The following is an 18390-nucleotide window of genomic DNA, read 5'->3' as shown; positions in this document are numbered from 1 at the left end:
TCACAGTGGCATTAGTAATATACAGCTGGGCTTATAAATGGCTCTGCTTGGTCACTTGAAGGTTAAATAGGATTTTCCAGATCCCAGAAAGTTGATGTGACAGTTTATTCATCATTCAGAGCCTCCCACCTCCCACCTGATCAAAGTACACAGGGGTGGGTGGAAATCTGGCACTTTTAGCTACTTTATTTTTTCCAGCATCTTTGATCCCTCATAACTCCATGATAACAGCAGATAGCTGCACAGTCCTTTTAGGGCTGAAAGCCACATTTAAACTGTCAAAACCCACAACCAAATCAAGTTTACAGCCACTCCAAAATGGGTTTGTTATCGTCAGCACGGCTTTTTCTCTAACCAATGATGGGCATCTTATCATGGGGTATATATCAGAGGCAAACTGCACCAGTTTAATGTCTGTGATGTAGAAGAACAGAAACAAGCACCTGTACCCCGGATGTTGATTTATTTTCTGGTCATTTACTGGAGAAAAGTTTAAAAAGCATTCTGGGTAAACTTTCAAGGGTCATCTAATCACATGGGATAGGTAGCTGCGCAAGACTGGTTGGAGCATCTGAAAGGTTTCTTTTTGATACCAGGCTCAACTTGTAGCAGCGATTCTTTGATTCCCTTTGAATCTTTTAGCCAGGATTCCTTCTGAATGATTCCTTCTGAATTATGGCTGGGAGATTCATTAAATATACTAAAGGTATTATACCAAGAATTCTGCTGATTTTCAGTGAGCCAGGTGGAAACTTTTTTTTTTTTTTTTTAATATATAGATATATACTCTGGCCTGGGGGGTGGGGACAAGCATGCTGTACTGTATTATATTTTAATTTTCTCCCGAGTGTCTCTTCCACAGAATCGCTGTAGCTCAGTATTTTACCACTGCTCACTTGGGTTTCAGAGTCTGCCTCCCGAAAATAGGAGCATTAGGCTTTAAAGATGACAGATAATTGCAAACACCTGCTCTCCCATCAGTGGAGCACTGTTGCTAAGCAATAAATAATGCAGCCAATCACAGTGGAAATCCTCAAAGGGTCATCTGTACCGTTGGCACGGGCAGGTAAAGCAAATGACGTCCTGTACATGAAACAACAGTCAGGAATAAACGGTGAAGAGCCTGAGTGGGTATTAGTGATGTCACTGACGCCCATCAGTGTTCTCAGTTACAGCAGATGGCGTGTCCGCTGTCGGAAAAGATTTGTTCAAATTAGTGCAAATAAATGAGGATTTTGGAAACAAACACACACACACACACACACACACACACACACACACACACACACACACACATAGATGAAACAAACAAGTGAAGGAAACAAGATGCCAACTGGTTATCAGAGGAGTTGGCATGGCAACGGGTAAAGTTGCTATGGGAATGGTAGTATTAAAAGAGATGAAAGAGGAATTATCAGCACAGTTGGAAAGTAGGGCCCTTATTGTATAATCCCTAAAAGTCTAGATTTAGAAATGCTGACCTACATGTGTGAATGCTTCAAATAGACTCTGAAAGTGCATTAAGACAGTTGTTTGTGTTGGGCCTCTATTAAATGAGGTTTTATAGGTTTTCTGTTGGGTTTTATATGCTATGTGTTGTTCATACTATTACATAATAGGGACTTCCTGCCAGGCATTGCTGCTCAGCATAAACCCCTTCCAGACTGTTTCACAGGATAACTACGGCGTTGTATTGCTGCCCCCTAGTGGAGCAAAGTAACATTGAACACTTTCAGTTAAAACCTTTTTTTTCCCCACTCACTCTGTTGGAGTATTTATTGTAACAAAAAAATTGAATATATTTGTAATCAATTCTTCTTTTGTCCTTTTTCTATTTCCCTGCCACAGATGACAGAAACTACACAGGTAAGAACTTCTTATCGTTTCCTAATTTTGTGGTTTTGAAATCTGTTAACCTCGGTCAGCTCAACGATGACCTGTTGAAGGTTACAGGGTTAGATTAAGGTCACCCAGTCTCAATCTTTTTCTGCTGTGACCTTCACAACCTTCCCAATTTTATCAATCATTAACACTAACAAAGGAAGATTAACTTTACTTACTAAAAGTTGGCATTAACCAAAAATAAACACAACTTATTTTCCATTAAAAATCATATTCATGCAGCCTCGTTTCACTTTTTCTGCACTCGTTGCTCCTGCCACACCTGCAGTGGCTCTGGGCAACAGTTTTGAGAGCCACCAGTTAAGGATCCCGTCCACCCCCTTTTATGGAATTTTTGCCAAATGGAAAAGCTGACAATAGAAGAACTCTTTGCCCAAAATGCATGTGTAACATTTTAGCTTCTAGTATCTGAAAATTTGCCAGGCAGCTAGTGACCTCGTGGTTGTTAAGAGAGTAAATGATAAGGACAAATATCAAATCTATTCAGCAGTGCTACAGACAACCGTCACCTCAAGATGCTTTGTACTGTAAAGACACTGCAGTGTTTGAGAAAAAGCCCCAATGATCAGCCCACCCCCACCCTTGAGCAGTATTTAGAGACAGTGGTGAAGAAGAACTCCATTTTAACAGGAAGATATTTTAAGCAGAACCAGCCTTGATGATGGGCCATTGATCGATTTGTCAGGGGGTAAGGAGAGAGAAAAGAGACAAAACCCCCAAACAGACAAGAGAAGGACTGTTCAGTGCACTGTGAGAAGTCTGAGCCAAGCAGCACAACTAAGAAAACCCTAACTGTAAGCTTCATCAGAAAAGGCGAGCTGGAGGCCTGATCTTAAAAGTGGAGAAGATGTCTGTCTCCTGAATCCAGACTAACAGCTATGGGCTCTGCTTCCTATTCTACCTTTGGAAACTCTGTGAACCACAAATAAGCCAGATGCCTGAAGGTGAAGTCAGATAATAGTGTGAGGTTTTTATGATACGATGGAGCCTGATCATTCAGGACTGTGTAGAATTATTATTGAGATCATTTTGGATTTAACAGGGACCAAATGAAGCTAGTATGGGAGGAATCTCACTTTTAGAGTGTCACGGGCTGCCGTGGCAGACTGTGTGGAGAGAGTAGAGGACCCAAGTGCAGACAGAGGCAAGTAGACAAAACTGAACTTAACAAAAGGCGAGCCTTTATTTAGGGCTGAAAACTCAAGAAAATACAACAAGGCTAAACTGAGGGAAAACCTGAACATAAACTGGGAAACTATGACCCTCACTGAGACTTTATACTATGACTAGACAAGATAACAACTATGGCTTGACTGGGAAACTGTGACAAAGGGCAGGGAAGGTAACACAGACGACGAGACACTGAACACACAAAGACAGATCTCCACAAATGAGGAGATCCGGGGAAGTGGAGACATATGAGGAAACAGCTGACTAGAATAAACATAATGATGCCACAGTGGAAGTGTAAACTAAGCACATAGAACATGGAAACAAAACTTTCAAAATAAACAGGAAACATGATGAGACACAGACATGCCACGAACTTGACGACAAGAACCACAGAGACATAAAACATGACAGGTAGACCCACGAAGCAGGGAGACTTCGAACAGGGGAGAAGACACAAAAGGATCCACAAACAAAGAACTAGAACAGCAACCTGTGCATTGTAGAAATTAATTAGATAAACTAAACTGAAACTAGAAAACCAATGAATAACAAAATACAATAAAACTCAAACACTGGGTCACACGACCCAGTACCATGACATAGAGCACCCTGACATAACAGGTTATATCCTGGTCAAAAATAACAAACCAATAGGTGATAGGTAATCACCATAGCAAACACGACACAGGTCAGCTGTGCAAACCCAGGCCATGAAGCTCCCGACACACAGCCTTTGTACTGATGTTAATGCCAGAGGAGGTTTGGAGCTCTGCAGTTACTGAGTCAGCAGAGAGCTGGCAACTTTTATGCACTATACACCTCAACACGCTGTGACCCTGCTGTGTAACCATCGTGGTCTTACACTGCTAAGGACCCTAAATGCTTCCATTTTGCTATAATACTACTTATAGCTGATCATGGAACAAGAAGAAGAGAAGAAATGTCATATGGTGATTTGTTCGAATGAACAAATCTGTGATCTGTTTAGAACAACCACATTCAAATATTTGTAAATAGTGAAGCAGATGACGTAACATTACAGGGAAATCATTCAGTTATTAAAATGAGTATATATACTATTTTATAATTAGCTTTGTAATGAAGCCCATTAAGCATTTGAAAACTCAACATGGCCATGAAGAAGTTGAAGTCTGAAATTACTTGGATTTTTTTAAACAATGCTGTTCATTTCAGTCACATCTCCTGTATAGACCTCTGCACTTCCATTTGATCCCATTGATCCCAGGCTCCTGCAGCCATATGCTGAAGTGTCCTTGGGCAGGGCACTAAACCCCAAATACCCTCTGATGCATCCATCTGGGTGTGCATGAGTGTGTCTGTGGATGCAGCAGTTTAAAAAGTGCTTTGAGTACTAAAAAAATTAAAAACCTACACATCACACAGTCCATTTAGTACGGGATAAACTAGGAGAAGCCTGTACACAGTGGTCATTAACTAAGGTTGAACTGGTCTGTTTCTCAAGCTTGGCAGGTTAACTGGTGATTCTAAACATCTGCTAGTGTGACAGCAAAGGTGACAGTAATCTGTCTCACTGTGTTAGACTGTGAAGAAAATTAATAAAAATAATACCTAAAAAAAAAGATGACAGGGCTGTGGGAGAGCTGAGAAAGGTAAAGGAGTCTAAATACATCAAATACATGAAATTCACAAAAACACATGAGTTATAATAAATCATCACCAGATAATTGTTAAATGTCTGAGCCGAGTTGTACGCATGCAGCAAAAGGGCAATCTACCGATCTGCACAGCAACATGCAACTGCAATTCTCATTGGAGCAACATGTAACACATATTGCAATAATTTGATTTTACTTGAAACAAAGAAACTGAAGATTTTTGATTTATATGAAAGCAAACATCTGAAATTGAGCCCATGGGTGTATTTCTGGAGTAAAATGTTTGCTTCTTAGATCCAAATGATGGCCAAACTAACATTTTGAAAATTCAAGTGACTTATGAGATTTTTTTCAAACTTCTGGCTCCAAAGGGACAAACATGCCAATTTTGGTGCTCGTATCCACTTTTGAAAGATTGCTTCAGTAATCTGCTGCACTAAAAGGCAGGCTGAGGGCTGGGTGCTTGATTTTATAGACCTATGCAAATTAAGAGGTGTGTCCCAATATGTCTGTCTATACAGTGTAAGATGTTAATGAAACTGAAAAGGAGATCTGACCTCATTAAGAAGAAATCTTAAGGAAAGAAAAGACAAACACACAAGCAGATTCATTCTTCCATCCTCATATTCAGCCTACCCCAACATCTAACTATATCTAAACACTTTATCACCTTCCTTTGTGTTTGCAGTGCGTCCTTCAAGTGTGAAATAATGTCTGTTAGCCTGAACCTAAATATCCTCCATTGTCTTTAAAAATAAAACTCTTAATAGAATAATCTTTTCCTTCTTATCCTTCTGTAAGATGAGCACAAACAGAATAAATGTAAAGTTGTGCAGATGTTTAGCGACATAAAAGTGGACACGCAGTGAAACACGGAGCCTCTTTGGAACTTTGCCAAAAATCAGTTTACTTCAGATAAAATCAACTTTGACTTCCTTCACTGACTTTTTACATAAATATCTAATCCCCATAAATATGCAGTGTTTCAGTAGAAAGAGTAGCCCTCAAATCATTATGTATTTCATAAACAGACTTCCATCTTTGATCTCCCGTCAGTCCTCTTAAAAGTTTTACACCAGGCTGCGGTGCGTCTTTTTCACCACAAGAGGGCAGCAGTGATCTTTGAGAAACCCCCCACACTCGGGCGTGTCTCCATGTGGGGCAGCAGTGGCCTGAAGCACCAACAGGCGCTTGTTCTAACTGAAGGTTTAAATCCCCACACCAGCTGGAAGAGCTGACTTGAGGGCATGAACAGCTTGTCCAACTCAATATGTTTTTTTTACTGCTGTGATAAACAAGATCATAGCTGAAGCTGTAAACATAAGTTGAGGAAGATAGTTTTCATATCTTATATCAGAAAATGCACACATTGCAGAGCTCACGGGCTCTGCTCCAGTTTCTAACGAGCCAATTACACGAAGAAAGGTTCTGAGTAAATCCTTCATTTATGACTTTGAGGACGGTTTCATTTGCTCATTAGTGAGGAAGTATTTTCTACTCATCTAAACGAACCCCCCCGTGTCTTTGCTTAATTGTAATTCCAAGTTTTAATGGAAATTATATTCTTATTAGTTTGTTGCTAATCACTTTTTCTATACCCTCTCTGAAGATTCACTTTTTGAAAATGGACAGGATATTACAGGGATACAATATTAGAGGGATATTCTGCTCACGCCGCCCCGCTGCTACACACAGTGTTACTTAAACACAGAGTTTAAACTGTGCAAGTTCACAGCAGGTCGTTCTCTGAAAATAAACTAATGTGCTTAGTCAGCCTTCCCTGGTAAAATAAAGGGTCGATGCATCTACAAGAAGAGCCACTTCATCTGATTCCTGGCAAGAATCATGAATACATTAGTAACTGTTGCAGAATGGTTCGCCCTCTTGCACAGTTATGTCACCACATTAGGAACTGACCACGCTTTCAGACAGGTTGTTCTACCTTTTTTCTCTGGTGTTCTCCCAAAGACCTGTCAGATGGACTCCTCCATCAACAGCTCCTCTCCATAAACTGTCACTGGTTCATTTCTGTGAGCATATTTTAAAGGTACAATGCTGTGCAACAGTTTTTGTTTCTTCTAGGTGCTTGTGAGCAGCATCCAAGCATAGAAAGGTTCCTAACTCGAAGGATAAACCGGTGGTGTGAACATAAAAGAAAATTTAGCAAAGAACACACTTTAAATTGTATCTTTAGGCACTTTGTTACCAGCAGCCTACGACAAAAACACATCATTTGTTCCCATTTTTGTTGAATCTATGAAAAATACCAACAGTAACACAGTTTGACAGGCATAAAATTGTATCTTTGCACCAACAAGGTGTTTCCAGAAGAACTATTAGCTGAAGACTTGGCATGTCACAGTATGGCGTGTAGTGTGTTGTTAAAAAATTGAGGGAAACTGGACAAGTGGAGGACTAAAGCAGAAGTGGCAGGTCCAAAGAAAAACAAAACATCGACAGTGAATGAACAATATCTGAAAGTCATGTCTTTAAGAAACAGGAAAAATCCATCAAAGATCTGACACAGGACCTGACAGATGCATCTGGACCTTCAGGTGGTCCACGTACTGTTCACTGAAGCCTCATCACAAACTGTCTCAGGCGCTCAAGAAGCCCTAAGGATGAGAAACTGGGAGAAAAGACTGAAGATCAGTGGCAACTGGTCTGCTGGAATCTGATGAATCCCAGTTTGAAATTTTTGGTTCAAGTCGTGATCAGTGTGGAAGGAGGATGTCAGGAGAGAGGCGCAGCAGCGAGTGTCCGCAGCCATCTGTAAAACATGGGGGAGGTTCTGTCATGGCTCGGGGCTGCATTTCAGCGATGAAAGCAGCGAAGTGGCCGCAGAAACATCCTAAGAAGAGCTTTGAGTGTCCTTCAAGAAGCCTGGAGAACTTTTCCCGAAGACTACATAAAGAAATGACAAGAAAGCTGCCTCACAGAGCTCAGGCTGTGGAGAAGAAAGAAAGAAAACTTTTTTTTTTAAATGCCTTGTGTTTGGCTTTTTCATTCATGTTAGCACACTTAGATTTAGGATTCAATAAATCGCTGCACACAGTTCCTATTCTGCCAGAAATGAAGGGTGGCTCAATGCTTTTGTACAGTTTTTTAATGCTAATCTGAGAAAAGTCGGTGCTTCCTGAGGAAATGTGTTGGTTAAATATAAAATTCAAAAGAAAAAGATCATCCAAAAATATTTCACCACATCCACAGAAAAATATTGGTGGTGAGAGTTAAAATTTAGAAAGGGTAATTTTAAAAGTACCTTATATAATTAACTGTTTAACAGTTATGATTATCAAACTAGTTATCTATAACTACAGGTTTACTAATTCAGCCATTCGTTTACGTTTCTGGTGGACACTTTTTCATTATGCTACTTTTGCTACACGTGTTTCCATTACTGCTAACTAACATTTACATTTTTCTTTCTATTTTAACTTTCAATCACTCTTTTTAATAAATAAATTACAACTGTTAACTCTTAGTTTATGTATTAGGCTGTTTTCATCCTAAACAATTTCATTTCTTCGTCCATAACTTTAGCAAACAAGTTATTTAGCTAAACTTTAATTTGTACGTTTAGCTAAAGAACACCATTAGTGCTTCTAAAGGAATTAAAAGCTAAAGTAGCCTAAGTAGGTAGTTATGTCAGTTTGTTGGTCTGTAGCATTCAAGTGTGTGTTAACACAATGCCACAGTCTTCCCAGGAATGGAGAGAGCGAGCTGCATGTCAGACGCTACATGCCTCAGTTAGCATGTTAGAATCTTACAGCTCATAAAACTACAATTCGAAAAAAGGTTTCCCATTAAAACCAATGGGAGAGCTCCCTCAACCCAGTTAAAATGCTGTGGTTTGCTGTACATAAAGGAACACCACCATGATGTGAGAGACTGATACAGTCATACAGAAAACTTTAAGTGCATTTATGTTTTTGTAATAAGTTTGTTATGCTTAGGTAATTAATCATCTATTTTAAGCAAAGCCAAACTAAAGCTGTTTATTGATTCCTTTAGTTTACAATTTAAAATTTGACCGTCATTTAACAATTTCAGACCTTTATACTTTACACTTTTAGTCATACTTTTAGTTTTAACACTTAAAAGAAGCAGCAATACCTTTACTAACTCATTTAATAATTTTAGCCAGCTAGCTTATATGTTTATTCATGAACGACTGTATTTGTTCATTCAGGCTTTTTGCTAACAATGTTATGCACACTGTTATGAAACACTTTTCTCTAATACCTTCAACTTTGGTGAGCTTCTTAACAATTTTCTGCACAAACCTGTTCAGGTCCACTTAATTCTTCAATTAAATTCTAAAATATGTTTTTATTTTTTATATATTTGTTAAGACAATCTGTCTGTGTAATCCCCGGGGTACTTATACCTCTAATTGGGAATCACTGCCATAGATTCTTTCACAGAGTCTGTGACAGAGACCCATGAGGCTGCACGTACACATCCTCTTCATAGGATATTCAACACTGAACTCGTAGCTTTATGCAGGCAATCATAGGTGGAAGAATAAGTTGCCGGTGAAAAACTTTGAAAATGTCACAGACTTAACAAACACATAATTAACTAAGCAACAGAGAAGACCGTTTCCTCAAATAGAAATTTCCATCCACTGTCTCAACGCTGACCTCCTTCTAGCTCTGCTCTCTGTCTCCACTCCATGTGCCATCACCGCCCACTTACTGCCTCCTCAGCGGGAGAAAGGTTAATACCCTGCTCCTGTCTGAGTCTGCTCAACCTTGTGTGTGTGTTTCTGTGTGTAGATGCAACGGGGCTGCATCTAGTTTCTGTTACGGTTTCTCTGACAACAGTTTAACAACCATATGCGCCCCTACAAGAAAAGCAGCAAAAACAGGGGCATAATAATCCATGGAGTTTTTTTTAATATCATCAGATTTTAAAAGTGCTAAGAGGCTAGAGACATAATGATGGCTGGCTTATTTCTATTTATCTTTTGAAAACCAACAATACGCTTCAGCCCCCTGATCATTCCTGACTTTTTGACGCTGTGTTTTTAGCTCTTGGCTTCAAGCTAATTTGCTCTGACTGAAGACATAAATCTTTACAAACGGGAAAAGAAAAATTACCCTCTCCCTTCGAGCCTCGCATTTGTCTTTAACCATCAACAAGATTACCTGTTGAAGATTTGTCATTTTGTACAGACAAAAAAAAAAAATCACCCATCACCTTTTTTCTTTTGGATGTGTGTGTCTTTTGATTTTTGATGATTATTTTATTTAAACTTGTAATTATTGCTGCACAAAAACAAGCAAAAGGTGTAATTGCTGGAGACAACGTTCAGTGTATAAAAAGAGTGCTTTTGTAGCAGGATGGTGCAAATGGGACTGACTCAGCATGAGCTGCAGTTTATTGTAATTAAAGCAAACAAAGTGAGCTGAAGGATGGTTTCTATGAGCTCCACAAACTTGGTAACACGATCAGTTCACTGTGGGATTCGGTGCTTTGTGATACCTACGTGAACTTTTTCACAGCATGTGATCCTGAATCTGGGACAGCCTTTAAAAATATTGTTAGATTGTTTTAAGATTTCAAAGTGTTCTGCATGTATATATTTATATATTTGATCGACTTAAAGGAGGCGCCTTCAATTAATTCAACCTGCAGCCATTGTTCACCTGTTAGAAATACGTCTCTGCCTCAAGTTTCGAAGAGAACATTGCTGAATAAGCAGCATGGGGAGGATGGCATGAGAGCAAAGTAACAGAGAAGTTGGACTGTTATTCTGAGCAAACAGAGGTATTCTCTGAGCCAAACCAGGGGCCAGTGCATGAAACTCTAAAGCCTTCAGCGGATCAATTCATCAAGCCTTGTTCACTGAGAGACAGCAAAGTAGGTTTATCACCGATATAGAATTTACTAAATAAAGAACACAAGAGCTGAATCAGCCAAAGTCAAAAGAAAGCTGTCTAGCTGTGGTCTCAGAGGACGAGGAGCGTCTCGAAACCATTTCCCAGGAGGAGAAACGAGGACAGAAAGTCCAGTTTACAGATGAACCCTGGTAAAGATCAGTGGCAGCAACCTGAGGCTGAATGTAAGGAGAGAACGAATGATGCCAGAAAGAGAAAAGTTTGTAGCTGGACACCTGCAGTGAACTGACTCCACCCTGTCTGAGGAGAAGCAGCTCTCCACTCTGCAGAGACGTGCTCCACCCTCTGGTTTGCATTTTTGTGGGGAAGGATTCATACTGTAGCAGGATAATTGGCACAATCACACCTCAAAACTTTAAAGACCAAAGAGCGACGACTGTCGCAGACTTTCCCCTACATTCGTATTACGTCAACCCCGCTGAAAGTTTACGAGGACACTTAAAAGTCAAAAATTCCCAACCAGAGGGATAATAAGAGAGAGACACAGACATGACACTCGAAGAATTATGAATAGAAATGAGTGAATTCTGAGGCTGTAAAGATGGTGTTAATCTCACCCTGCCTTCAAAGAGCCAATCAACAGTGGAGCTGTGAAACATATGATTTGATCATGTTGTTGCACTGACGCATGCACACAGAGGTTTCAGATACGTGTTGGCAGCCACTGCTGTCTGTTCATTATTGTAGTTAAGAGAAGTTCAGTGTGCTGCCTATTATTTTGCTTGCTTTAGCCATGATGTAAATGAGCGTGGCATTTGTTCAGGGCCTTGATTGTTGATTGTGATTGCACTCTGCATCGACTCATTAGTGAAGCTGTAATGTCACAACTTTGCACAGTAGAAACAAAAACTGTCTTTTCATGCACGTCGGAAAACTTTTTAAGACTTTTTATCGGAACGAACGTGATGACACATATTTGCAACCTGATACTTATTGATTCACACAGGAATAAACATAACTGCCCAAAAAACTTGCTCACTTAGTTTGTCATAATATGAGATGAATATTTGCAGCCGCCTTCTTTTTCCGTCTGCTTCCGTTAGAGGTAACACCAAATCAGAAGTTCCCGTGTGATCCTTTCACAGTCAGCTCTTTTTCTTTTGGTAGAATAAATTTAGTCATGAAAAAAATGTACCTTCACACCTCATTAATGTTTTCTGAGTTACAGGTCAGTTTTTGTACAGAAGACAGCCACAGGAAATCTTCAGGGATGAAAAACATCCTTTTAAATGATACGTTTAAAGAAACAAATTGCAAAAAGAGGAAAAGTTGTTTAATCAACGTGATATGAGTATGAATGTCGCTGCTCCATTACACAGCCATAAGCTACTTTCATGAGTTTTATAATAGGATTATTATATATTATGAAATGATCTGGATACATATGCTAGAAGATGCTTTGATCAGCCACTTATACTTTTACCCAAATGGCACTTTTCAAACTTTCAATAATCAGAAAACAGATCAACATCTGCAACATTAAATTGGAGCATTTTTGTTATTAAAACTATAATACATCCCCTATAGCTCTCCCTCTATATATACTGATTCTCAAAGTTGCTTATTGAAAAAATCACGCTGAACAAAATTCAGGTTGTGGGTGTAAAATAGATTTGGTTGCTTGGAGCTGAAATGGATTTTTCCACCTTGAAAATGTCATGTGGGCTTGAGGAAAAAATGCCAATGATCAAACGCAAGACTTCATCCCATCTTTCTTCACTTTGAGGAAAAATATTTATGGCCTTTTTGTAAAATTTTGCTTGACTTCATTAAATATACTTACTGTTTAAAACAAATCATGTGATGTTGAGGGGTGATTACCAAATCATGCTGGGATAACGTGAGTTATCAGGCTTCAACAAGCTTAGACTGAACATTAAGCTCAGATTCTCATTTGTATTGAAATATTTTCTAGTAAATTCAAAACTAATGCAAAAAAGGAGCGTTTTCACTCCCAGCCTGAGATTTGTGGATGTCACTGCAGCTGCTGCGAGTTTCAGGGTTGCCCCAAAAAGTTGAGGCGCACATTTAAAAAAAATAATTTACCTCAAGTGTCACGCTGCTCACCTCATGCAAATGTGAGTTTGAGACCTGCGCATGGCAGTAATGGATTTCCAAAGCACAAGAGTAGCAATATTTTGGCAGAGGAAACCTTCTGACAGTGAAGCAGAAGATATTCTAGATGTTTTTTTACTGGTATAAAAAAAAATACACAGAAGTTATGTCCCAGTGGAATAGTTTTATAGTTAAGCAGTGGATTTATTATTCTTAACAGAATCCACTCCGCCCCGATACTCAGGCAAGATAGATTTCTCTAATAAGTGAGATGCTGCAGAGTGGAGAGAGCTGCTGCAGGACAAATTATGTAATGATGACACTGTATCTAAGTTAGTCCTTTTTACTGCCTGATGAACTACATTTTTCTAGCATACTGGCCAACATTCATGCTTCCATAAATCACGCTCTTTCAAATAATCCTGGCCGGCACTTCCACCACAAAAGGAAAAAGTTACACGCTGACAAACCGGATACGTAGCGAATATCTGAAACGTAGATCTTGGGAGTCCTATTTTCCCCGATATCTATTTTTCAGCACATCGATTTGGATTTCTGCCAGAGTAACACATGCTCCGCAGGTGGAGGCGAATGTAATCTGTCTATTGTTAAAAAGGAAACAGTATTTTTCCACTAACACGTCTACCAGGAGGAAAACAGGCCATTATTCTGAAGGATACCCATTGTGCAAACTGCAGACACACACATTTACAGTACAAGGCGCCTCATTAAAAGCAGCTCAGCAACATGTTACAGCACTCATTTCTCCAATGCAGCTTTTTCAGGCTGTGCCTCAGCTAATGTCTTCTCCCAATGTGGCATTTGCCACCATGGGGGTTGTTAACAGTGCAGCGTCCGATGCTGTCGCATCTTGCCTGTGTTGGCTGCAGGCTTATGGAGGGAAACAGCATATAAAGTTCACAGCTGAATAATTGATGGTGTGTTGGATGGGTCACGGGTGGCAGCGAGGAAGAGGAGGTGGAAGTGGAAGGCAAATGCCAGTAGATGATCACTGCACTCATGTCAGCCTGTGAGGGCTTGTTAGCAGCTGGATCTGAATAGCTCTCTGCTACATGGAGATATCCAGATAATGAGATTTGGGTAATGAACCAGGGTTATATAATAGTCATATTCCATCGCCCAACTACAGAGAGATTTTAATTTGGCCCGGAGAAATAATGGTCTTCTTCTCAATCATTGCAATGAGTAATTTTCAAAAGCCAACGCTAACATTACATTGCAATTAGAGCACTTACACAAGAAAGGCAAAAACAAGACCATAAAATGGAATAAGTAATCCAATAATGCTTGAAAATGGCTAAAAGTGTCGTCACCGCCGCGACGATTTTCCGAGATTTTAGTTTAGATAATAAGCTGTTAACTTTTAGCTCTATCATTCCTCAAATGATTCAAAGACATCGAATGATCTCCCAAAGCATCAAACATTCATCTGAAAGAGAGACGCAAATAAAAGCCAGCTGAGGCCCGATTCTACGTGTGTGTTTATCATCCAAAAGGTGCGAGTGTGCGTGTCTCTGTGTGTCAGAGATACCGACAGACTGTGCTGAATGTGAACAGAGGGTTCAAACAGCAGGTGTGCAGAGCGTCCAGCCTCCCTCTCATCAACACCAGCTACATCGCCGTCACCACGCTTCTCAGATCGAGATGAAGGCAAATAAGATCAGGCGTGATTGATGCTGCTCGCCACGTTTAGTGCTGATTTCCTAAAGCGGCTTCGGTAGCATTTTTAGACTTGATTGTGGAAGCGAAGGCAGAGCTGGCAGAGGTGGTTACAGATCAGAGTTACACGTTACTTGTGTGCTCGTCTGGCAAGCGTGGAGTGATCGATTTGCAGGTCAAACAGCATCGAGGCATAGGTTTTCTTAGGGTGAAATTATAACATTTTTCAGCTTATTCAACAGCTTTTGAAAGACTGTAATTCAGAGGAAAGGCCTGAAGAATGCCCTGCTTATACCTCGCATAATGATTTTTTCAGTCTCTCTATATATAATCTGCTGCTTATTTTCTTCCTTAATCTTCTGGTCTGTAAAATGTCAGAAGAGGTGAGCAGCTTTCCTAAAGCCATGACATGTCTGGATTTGTCAGACAATCATCCTGAACCCAAAAAATATGCTTATTAAAGACAACGAAAAGAAGCAAACCTTCACCTGAAACAGGCGTTTTACCTGTTTTGGTATTTTATATTGAAGTGCAGCTACAAAAATGAAAGAATATGATCTTCATGAAGAGGTTTGTTGCATTAAACTGAATTATCCCCAATCTGTGATTTAAAAATCAGATATTCTGATATATCAGTCCATTTTTTTCTTTCCGATACATAAATCACAAAGAATTCCCAACATTTGTTATGTGTAGTTTTGCATTTACTTGCATAGCCGCTGCCGGGCGCTGCTCAGATGGGTTGTTGCCTTTGTAGCATTCCAAACCTGCAGAGTTCCCTCTGTCAATACTCAAAAGGTGTTTCTCTCATTGTGTGGATGCCCTCAAAGGCATCCACACTATTGAGTTCCTGTTTCTCTTTATTCTTTATTCCACTATATTCTAGTTGCTTCCGTACGTTTTTTTGGCACTTAACTACTCCCACAGTTTTTATCCAATTTTCGCCATTCAAACTTTAAAAAATTCTAATGCCTGCTATGACTTTTGGTGCTCATAACTTCTATACTTTTTGAGATATTGAATTTTTTTTGCAATATTTTTGCCCACTTCTGCCATATTATCAGTGGCGTCACTGATTTTCCTTGCTGAGATGACCTGTGTTTTAGCTCAGTGAGATGAGCAGCCGTTCTCAGACTGGGAGGCCCGGGTTCAAATCCCGCTTATGGCAACATTTCTGTCAGTTAACAATTAAACTTTTTCAACTCTTTTCAACACAAATTTCAGCTTTTTCACCCCTTTTCAGCAAAACTTTCAGTTTTTTCATCACTTTTGAGCACAAATACCAGCTTTTTCAGCTGTTTTCAGCAAAAACCTCTTTTCAGCAGAAGTTCTGCTGATTGAACTCTTTTTCAGCAGAATTTTCACTTCCTTTCAGCCCAAATTCTGCTGATTCACCTCTTTTCTGCAAGATTTTCAGCCTTTTCACCTCTTATCAGCACAATTCTCAGCAGCTTCTGCTCATTTCAGCAGAATGGTCAGTCTGTCCACCTCTTTTTTGTGAGAATAACTTTGGCTCAGTGAGATGAGTAGCCGCCTTGAGACCAGGAGGGCCAGGTTCGAATCCTGCTCAGGGTGAAATTTTTTTTTCACCGCCATACAACTTTTTACAACCTTTCATCTTTTTCAGCTTTTCAGCAGACAGCTTCAGCGTTAAGGCATCCACACAGCATTTTCGCAGGAAATGCAAATTTTTCTAGTCTCTTCTTTACTCTTTCAGTTTTTGTTTATTGGCTGTTATAAATACTGATACTCATAGATTGGCACATAGCTAATATTGGCCAATAACATCAGCCTGCTGATAAATTGTTTGAGCTCTACTTTTTGGTAATGGAGATTTACTTGCAGTCCTGCCAACAGCATGCATCTCAATGTCGGTTAAATTACATTTTACTGTTAAAAAAAATAACACTGGTCCTACTGTCCACTGTTGCCTCAAATTCTGACCTCAAAACGGCGCCTCCAGCATTGCCCTCCATCACGGCTCCTTCTCAGTGCAGAACCATCCAATCACCTTCTCTGAACCTCTCAAATACAGCGACAACCAAAACTGTCAGAATCAGATCGAGTTCAGATCAAAACTCCAAGTTTCTTCCGGTCTCTTGTGTCTTTCTTTGTTCCAGCACTTCCCTTCTTCCTCTTGATTTCTTTGGGCCAGTTTCACAGTCAAGGCTGATGTTCAGAAACACCCGCTGCTTGAACTCGGGGAAAAGCTCATGTTTCACTCTAATCTAAGCTGCTGTTAGCTGTTGATTTCTGAGGCTGGTAACTCTAATGAAGTTCTGCTGTGCAGCAAAGGGAACTCTGTGGCTTCGTTTCCTGTGGTTATCCTCATGAGAGCTAGTTTCATCACAGTGTTTGATGATTTTTGTGACTGAACTTGAAAAAACCTTTAGTCCTTAATGTTTTCCAAATAATTGACCTTCATTTCTTAAAATAGGCTAATGATGGACTGCTGTATCTCATTAAGGGACCAGGACTGTTTTCCCCATGCAAACACTACATCAGCACAATATTCAATCATCCAGAAGGAAAAAGTTCCACCTGTTAACCTTTGAAAATGTTCAGCTGTGAAGTGGTACACGTTCTAAATGACAAACTCATGATGCTGGTTAAGATACTGACAAATAGGTGGAAAGTGGTCATTGAGACAAATGGTGGCTGCTTATCTTGGTGCTGCCTCTGAGACACTGTTGTTAATCACATAAAGCCAGACGCCCCCCCCGACCCTGTTAAGGATAAGTGGAAGAGCATGGATAGATGTGTGGACATAAACCCAAACATGTTGTTTAACTGAAGAAATGCTTAAAGTTTTGCCCCACAGAGCAGCGCAGCTATTCTCAAACTTAAGACTACCATGACCCATTTTGAAATCTGAAAATCTTCCACCCAAGCCTTTAATCACAACTCTGATCATGACAAATCTAAGATGAAGCATTTTTTCTGTTGTCTTTCCATTTTGATCTCCCTTGAAAATCCTTGAAATTGTCCTGGAATTACCACTGATGAGGACATTCTAAAGTCTAAACTCTGCAAACCATCTCATCTCTCTGGCAAAGACACCATATTCCCACACGTCGTCACAGGCTGGACGACTGTACAGTCACACATATAAACACACTGAAATAATGTGCTTGTTCAGGCTGAATCTCTGAAACAGCTCCACCTCTGCTGCCTGATGCTGTAACTACAGCTCCACTCAATTCTTTAACTCCATTATGAGATACAAAATAACATATAATTTTAAAACCTACAGTTTTGTTTCATTAATCCTGTTTTAAATGTAACTGTTTAGTTGGCAGATTTAAACCATTATTACTATCTTGGTATTGCTGTAAATGATTTCTAATGGCACACCTACATTTCATTCAACATCTACAGCTGTGGCTCAGACTTTGGAAATGACCAGTGTCACGAAAAGAACAATAGAGAGAGAGAGAGTGTAGCCTCTAATGAGATTTAACAAACTTGCGATGTGTTGTGTAGATGTCCTTGTCGTCCCTTTGCACCCAACCACAAATCAGTCAGTTAACCCTGCAGTCACGTTGCATTTGGTTAGGATTTAGAAAGCTGCTGACATTGTGGCAACAGCTCCATGGTCAGAATATCCAGAGACTTTATAGAACAACAGTATATATTAGTAGTCTAACTGTGACGTCATACCAAAGTCAGACTCGTGTTGCCATATTATCCTATAAGATGCAATGCTTTTAGAATGTATAAATAATATATTTCCAGTGCTTTGTATCCTGCTGCAGTGAGGCTTCGGTCTTACGTTGTTGTTAGTGTTGTGCACTCTGAAGAGTCCGAGTATGAGATCCATGCTGGACGTTATTGTGACGTTGCCCAACCAAACTTTGATTGTAGGGACTGCACTGTTTACCAATATATAATTTATTGTAAACATTCTTTTTAAAATATTAAAATATATTTTAAAAAATCGTTTTTGAAGTAAAAACTGAAAATGATCCAGCTTGTGACTAGAAGTTTTCTTCTTTTGTTAATCTTGTGTGAGGGTAAACTGGTGAACTTTGGACTGA

The 18390-nt window shown here is 39.7% G+C and overlaps 1 protein-coding gene and 1 long non-coding RNA gene across 10 annotated transcripts in view; one reads left to right on the top strand and one right to left on the bottom strand.

Annotated features, from left to right (window-relative positions):
* gabbr1a (gamma-aminobutyric acid (GABA) B receptor, 1a) overlaps window positions 1-18390 on the top strand; it is a 128022-nt gene that overhangs the window by 29255 nt on the left and 80377 nt on the right. For all 6 annotated transcript variants that reach the window (XM_005456072.4, XM_003451260.5, XM_005456070.4 and 3 more), the window contains one exon: window positions 1849-1866. In XM_005456072.4, the coding sequence (XP_005456129.1) occupies window positions 1849-1866 (18 nt within the window). The remainder of the gene's footprint in view (window positions 1-1848; window positions 1867-18390) is intronic.
* LOC109204200 (uncharacterized) overlaps window positions 1-18390 on the bottom strand; it is a 35262-nt gene that overhangs the window by 15404 nt on the left and 1468 nt on the right. The gene's annotated exons all lie outside the window — the stretch shown is intronic.

Source organism: Oreochromis niloticus, linkage group LG11 (genome assembly GCF_001858045.2).
Source record: "Oreochromis niloticus isolate F11D_XX linkage group LG11, O_niloticus_UMD_NMBU, whole genome shotgun sequence".
Taxonomy (NCBI): domain Eukaryota; kingdom Metazoa; phylum Chordata; class Actinopteri; order Cichliformes; family Cichlidae; genus Oreochromis; species Oreochromis niloticus.
The sequence above is the reverse complement of the archived record's forward strand: the minus strand, read 5'-3'. Positions and strand labels throughout refer to the sequence as shown.